General features: G+C 55.9%; 1 protein-coding gene across 5 annotated transcripts in view; it reads right to left on the minus strand.

Moving 5' to 3' along the window:
* LOC144480393 (zinc finger CCHC domain-containing protein 2-like) overlaps nucleotides 1-6,793 on the minus strand; it is a 60,784-nt gene extending 53,991 nt beyond the window's left edge. For 4 of the 5 annotated variants that reach the window (XM_078199811.1, XM_078199819.1, XM_078199804.1 and 1 more), the window contains exon 1: nucleotides 6,065-6,785. In XM_078199811.1, the coding sequence (XP_078055937.1) occupies nucleotides 6,065-6,682 (618 nt within the window). In that variant the 5' untranslated portion in view covers nucleotides 6,683-6,785. Of the gene's footprint in view, nucleotides 1-6,064 lie in introns of all 5 variants that reach the window. The other variant, XM_078199826.1, reaches the window with a different exon arrangement.
* Nucleotides 6,794-7,018: the final 225 nt, after the last annotated feature.

Here is a 7,018-nt window from a genome sequence, read left to right on the forward strand (position 1 = left end):
GGTAGCAAAAGCTTGTGTGGCTTTTGCTACCAAATAAACCTGTTGGACTTTAACCTGGTGTTGTTAAACTTCTTACTTAGGAATATTAACCAGGTCGCTGAGAGATAGCTCCCCTGTTCGTCTTAAAATTGAACATTAGTCATAGAATCCCTACAATGAGGCGGCCATTCAGTCCATCGAGCCTGCACCGACAACAATCCCAGCCAGACCCTATCCCCGTAACCCCATGTATTTACCCTGCTAATCCTTGTGACACTAAGGGGCAAATTAGCATGGCCAATCAACGCGCATCTTTGGAGCGTGGGAGGAAGTCAGAGCACCCGAAGTAAACCCAGGCAGAGATGGGGAGAACATGCAAACTCCACACAGTCACCAGAGGCCAGAACTGCTGTAAGGCAGCAGTGCTAATCACTGTGCCGCCCGCCCATTGGGGTATTTCACATCCAGCTAAACAAGACAGAAACTCTTTAATACCTCCAAAAGTGCAGGTAGCACTCACACCCTTACTTATGAACTGCAGCATAAACCTCAATCCACAAGTGGACCATGAAGCTGAGGGGAAAAGTGCTGCCAACTGAGCCACAACTAATATCTGGGGTCAGAAGACAGCTGACATGGAAAGCCAACCTGCACTAAATATTAAAACTATACATTATTTTAAAATAACTAAAACTGAACTGTAGCACCTTCATGCCATGTACAACTAGGTGGCACAGTGGTTAGCATTGCTGCCTCACAGCACCAGTGAACCGGATTCAGTTCCCAGCTCAGGTCAGTGTGTGTGTGGAGTCTGCACGTTCTCCCCATGTCTGATCACTAAATTCACACCAGCTCCAGGAGAGATGCGTCTGATCACTAAACTCACACCAGCTCCAGGAGAGATGCGTCTGATCACTAAACTCACACCAGCTCCATGATCATTAATCTCGCATCAAGTCTACAGAGCACCAGCCCCCCCCCTCCCCCCCTTTCTTTGTGGCTACTGGGGAAAGGTCTTTGATTTGATTTATTATTGTCACATGTATTAACATAGTGAAAAGTATTGTTTCTTGCACACTATAGAGACAATACATGCGTGGGTTTCCTCTGGCTGCTCCGGTTTCCTCCCACAATCCAAAAGATATTCTGGTTAGGTGCGCTGGCTATGCTAAATTCTCCCTCAGTGTAACCGAACATGCGCCGGAGTGTGGCAAGTCGAGGATTCTCAGTAATTTCATTGCAACGTGAATGTAAACCTATATGCGACACTAATAAATAAATTTTTAAACTATGTAATCCAACGCCTTAAATCAGCTCAAGACCAGCTTTAACCATCTCTGACATAACACTTTCTCCTGAATGAAGGCGGGATTGCAGTAGACCTGCACGCTCTCATTTCCTTCTCTATGAACGGTATGTATCGTCTCTATAGTGTGCAAGAAACAATACTTTTCACTGTATGTTAATACATGTGACAATAATAAATCAAATCAAAGACCTTTCCCCGGTAGCCACAAAGAAAGGGGGGGGAGGGGGCAGGTGCTCTGTAGACTGATGTGAGATTAATGATCGTGGAGCTGGTGTGAGTTCAGTGATCAGACACATCTCTCCTGGAGCTGGTGTGAGTTCAGTGATCAGACACATCTCTCCTGGAGCTGGTGTGAGTTCAGTGATCTGACACATCTCTCCTGGAGCTGGTGTGAGTTTAGTGATCAGACACATCTCTCCTGGAGCTGGTGTGAGTTTAGTGATCAGACACATCTCTCCTGGAGCTGGTGTGAGTTTAGTGATCAGACACATCTCTCCTGGAGCTGGTGTGAGTTTAGTGATCAGACACATCTCTCCTGGAGCTGGTGTGAGTTTAGTGATCAGACACATCTCTCCTGGAGCTGGTGTGAGTTTAGTGATCAGACACATCTCTCCTGGAGCTGGTGTGAGTTTAGTGGTCAGACACATCTCTCCTGGAGCTGGTGTGAGTTTAGTGATCAGACACATCTCTCCTGGAGCTGGTGTGAGTTCAGTGATCAGACACCTCTCTCCTGGAGCTGGTGTGAGTTCAGTGATCAGACACATCTCTCCTGGAGCTGGTGTGAGTTCAGTGATCAGACACATCTCTCCTGGAGCTGGTGTGAGTTCAGTGATCAGACACATCTCTCCTGGAGCTGGTGTGAGTTCAGTGATCAGACACATCTCTCCTGGAGCTGGTGTGAGTTCAGTGATCAGACACATCTCTCCTGGAGCTGGTGTGAGTTCAGTGATCAGACACATCTCTCCTGGAGCTGGTGTGAGTTCAGTGATCAGACACATCTCTCCTGGAGCTGGTGTGAGTTCAGTGATCAGACACATCTCTCCTGGAGCTGGTGTGAGTTGTCCAGTACTTCCCCGGAGCGGAGAAGCTACGGCATCTCCTCCGGAGCCTTCAACATGTCATTGATGAAGACGAACATCTCGCCAAGGCCATCCCCACACCCCCACTTCTTGCCTTCAAACAACCGCACAACCTCAAACAGACCATTGTCCGCAGCAAACTACCCAGCCTTCAGGAGAACAGTGACCAAGACACCACACAACCCTGCCACAGCAACCTCTGCAAGACGTGCCGGATCATCGACACAGATGCCATCATCTCACGTGAGAACACCATCCACCAGGTACACGGTACATACTCTTGCAACTCGGCCAACGTTGTCTACCTGATACGCTGCAAGAAAGGATGTCCCGAGGCATGGTACATTGGGGAAACTATGCAGACGCTGCGACAACGGATGAATGAACACCGCTCGACAATCACCAGGCAAGACTGTTCTCTTCCTGTTGGGGAGCACTTCAGCGGTCACGGGCATTCGGCCTCTGATATTCGGGTAAGCGTTCTCCAAGGCGGCCTTCGCGACACACGACAGCGCAGAGTCGCGGAGCAGAAACTGATAGCCAGGTTCCGCACACACAAGGACGGCCTCAACCGGGATATTGGGTTTATGTCACACTATTTCACATAAATATTTCTGCTTTTTTCCTCCTGAGTCTTTATCATGCGATCCTAGAATCAGAATTTATGTCACACTATTTGTAACTCCCACAGTTGCGTGGACCTGCAGAGTTTCACTGGCTGTCTTGTCTGGAGACAATACACATCTTTTTAGCCTGTCTTGATGCTCTCTCCACTCCCATTGTTTTGTTTCTTAAAGACTGGATTAGTTGTAAGTATTCGCATTCCAACCATTATTCATGTAAATTGAGTCTGTGTCTTATAAGTTCTGTTTGTGAACAGAATTCCCACTCACCTGAAGAAGGGGCTCAGAGCCTCGAAAGCTTGTGTGGCTTTTGCTACCAAATAAACCTGTTGGACTTTAACCTGGTGTTGTTAAACTTCTTACTGTGAGTTTAGTGATCAGACACATCTCTCCTGGAGCTGCTGCTCCACAGAAACTCCCCCCTCCCCCGCCAACTGACACCAGCCCCAGCGCGGCCTCTCATTGGCTGCTTTCAAGCGCCAACGGTCCATTCAAAAAACTGCCCCCCCTCCCGCCCCTCCTCTCTCGCCGCCCCGGGCCCCGCGCAGGCGCACTCCGTCCCCCCGCCACCGCTCAGTCAGCCGCCTATCGGCCAGAGGAGCGAACGGCGGCTGCATTTTAATTTTTTTTTAAACCAAAAACACATTATACCTCCATTTGTTATAAAATTATATGGAAAATCCACCGAGGAGGTGACACGGTTTAAAAGACTGACAGGGCCGCGACCATTTCAAAACAGTGATGGAGAGATTTAGCTTTAAACTGGCGGAGCAGACGGGGCTGGGCACTGCACTCAGCCCAAGAGCAGGTTCCCCAGCTCAGCCCCAAATCACAACCCCTACCCGCCCCCCAGCCAACCCCACCCCTTCTCCCCACCTCAGTCCCTCACATCCCTGACATCAACCCCCCCATACCACTCAATATTAACCCCCATCCACACACCCCCAATAATAACCCCAACATCCCCAATAGTTTATTTATTAGTCACAAGTAAGGCTTACATTAACACTGCAATGAAACTACTGCGAAACTCCCCTAGTCGCCACATTCCGGCGCCTGTTCGGGTCAATGCCTCATAACCAGCACGTCTTTCAGACTGTGGAAGTAAACCCACACAGACACGGGAAGAACATGCAAACTCCACACAGATAGTGACCCAAGCTGGGAATCGAACCTAAGTCCCTGGCACTGAGGCAGCAGTGCGAACCACTGGGCTACCTTGCCACCCCTTCCCCACCACACTCGCCCCAACATTAACCCCCCCCCAACCACACCGGCTCCAACATTAACCCCCCCCCCCCACACCACACCGGCCCCAACATTAACCCCCCCACACCACACCGGCCCCAACATTAACCCCCCACACCACACCGGCCCCAACATTAACCCCCCACACCACACCGGCCCCAACATTAAGCCCCCCACACACACGCGGCCCCAACATTAAGCCCCCCACACACACGCGGCCCCAATATTTATTCCCCCCCTACACACGGCCCCAATATTCACCTCCCACACACGCGGCCCCAATATTCACCCCCCACACAGGCGGCCCCAATATTCACCCCCCACACACAGGCGGCCCCAATATTCACACCCCCCACACACACGCGGCCCCAATATTCACACCCCCCACACACACGCGGCCCCAATATTCACCCCCCACACACACGCGGCCCCAATATTCACCCCCCACACACACGCGGCCCCAATATTCACCCCCCACACACACGCGGCCCCAATATTCACCCCCCACACACACGCGGCCCCAATATTCACCCCCCACACACACGCGGCCCCAATATTCACCCCCCACACACACGCGGCCCCAATATTCACCCCCCACACACACGCGGCCCCAATATTCACCCCCCACACACACGCGGCCCCAATATTCACCCCCCACACACACGCGGCCCCAATATTCACCCCCCACACACACGCGGCCCCAATATTCACCCCCCACACACACGCGGCCCCAATATTCACCCCCCACACACACGCGGCCCCAATATTCACCCCCCACACACACGCGGCCCCAATATTCACCCCCCACACACACGCGGCCCCAATATTCACTCCCCACACACACGCGGCCCCAATATTCACCCCCCCCACACACGTGGCCCCAATATTCACCCCCCACACACGCGGCCCCAATATTCACCCCCCACACACGCGGCCCCAATATTCACCCCCACACACGCGGCCCCAATATTCACCCCCCCACACACGCGGCCCCAATATTCACCCCCCACACACACGCGGCCCCAATATTCACCCCCCACACACACAGCCCCAATGTTAACCCCCCACACACACGCGGCCCCAATGTTAACCCCCCACACACACGCGGCCCCAATATTCACCCCCCACACACGCGGCCCCAATATTCACCCCCCACACACACAGCCCCAATGTTAACCCCCCCAGCCCCAATGTTACGCCACCCCCCCCAGCCCCAATGTTACCCCCCCACACAGCCCCCCCAGCCCCAATGTTACCCCCCCACACAGCCCCAATGTTACCCCCCCCACACAGCCCCAATGTTACCCCCCCCACACAGCCCCAATGTTACCCTCCCCCACACAGCCCCAATGTTACCCTCCCCCACACAGCCCCAATGTTACCCTCCCCCACACAGCCCCAATGTTACCCCCCCCACACAGCCCCAATGTTACCCCCCTCACACAGCCCCAATGTTACCCCCCCCTCACACTGCCTACCCCCCTCACACTGCCCCAATGTTACCCCCCCTCACACAGCCCCAATGTTATCCCCCCCCTCACACAGCCCCAATGTTACCCCCCCCCTCACACAGCCCCAATGTTATCCCCCCCTCACACAGCCCCAATGTTACCCCCCCCCACACTGCCCCAATGTTACCCCCCCTCACAGCCCCAATGTTACCCCCCCCACAGCCCCCCCCAGCCCCAATGTTACCTCACAGCCAGCCCCCCAGCCCCAATGTTACCCCCGCCCCCAGCCCCAATGTTACCCCCGCCCCCAGCCCCAATGTTACCCCACACCCCCTCCCCCCCCCAGCCCCATTGACCCTCCCATTCCCCCCTCACCTTGGAGACGGCTCTCTGGAAGGTGCGGCCGCCGCCGGGCCGGCGCTGGAGCTCGGCGAGCTGCTGCCGGAGCCGCTCTTTCTGGTGGAAGGAGAAGGCGGGGTGGTTGGAGGCCATGGTGAGCAGCAGCAGGAACTCCTGCAGGCCGCGCTCGGTGGGCGGCAGGCCGCAGCCGCGCAGCACGGCCGAGTCGAGGCGGGAGAGGGCGCGGGCCAGCACGGCGGCCGCCTCGCGGTTCTCGGAGCCCAGCAGCGCCAGCGACACCAGCAGGCGGCTGCGGCTCAGCTCGTCGGCCGGGTCGCCGATGGCGGCCAGCTCGGGCACGCTGTTGGCGCGGAGCTCCGAGTCCCGCAGCGAGTGGTAATCCTTGCGGGCCAGGTCCTCCAGGCAGCTGCCCAGGAAGCGCAGCTCCAGCGGGTGGCACAGGTCGAGCAGGCCGCAGCAGAACTCCAGGCGCTGGGCCGAGCTGAGGGCCGAGCCGAACCACTCGTACACCCCCTCCTTCCAGGGCGGCGGGGCCGGCATGGCCGCAGGAGCCTTCCCCTTGCCGCCCCCCTCCTCCTCATCCTCCTCCTCGGGCTCGGGCAGCTTCATCAACACCTTCATCTTCATCGGCATCAAGTCAATGCAGCAGCCCCAAAAAAACAGAACAGCCAGTGGTTAATCAATCCGCACACACCATCATCAGCATCGCCGCCCACTGTCCGCTCTTCAACCCCCCCCCCTCTCCTCACTCACTAATGTCCCAGTGGCACCGGAGCGCAGAGCGGACTGAATTCAGTCTCCGCCCCAATCCCCGCCCGCCCGAGTCCCGCCACGCCCCAATCCCCGCCCGCCCGAGTCCCGCCACGCCCCAATCCCCGAGTCCCGCCCCAATCCCACCCACGTCCCGCCACGCCCCAATCCCCACCCGCCCAAGTCCCACCCGCCCGAGTCCCGCACCCGTCCCGCCAC

The sequence above is a fragment of the Mustelus asterias genome, chromosome 2 (assembly GCF_964213995.1).
Source record: "Mustelus asterias chromosome 2, sMusAst1.hap1.1, whole genome shotgun sequence".
Taxonomy (NCBI): domain Eukaryota; kingdom Metazoa; phylum Chordata; class Chondrichthyes; order Carcharhiniformes; family Triakidae; genus Mustelus; species Mustelus asterias.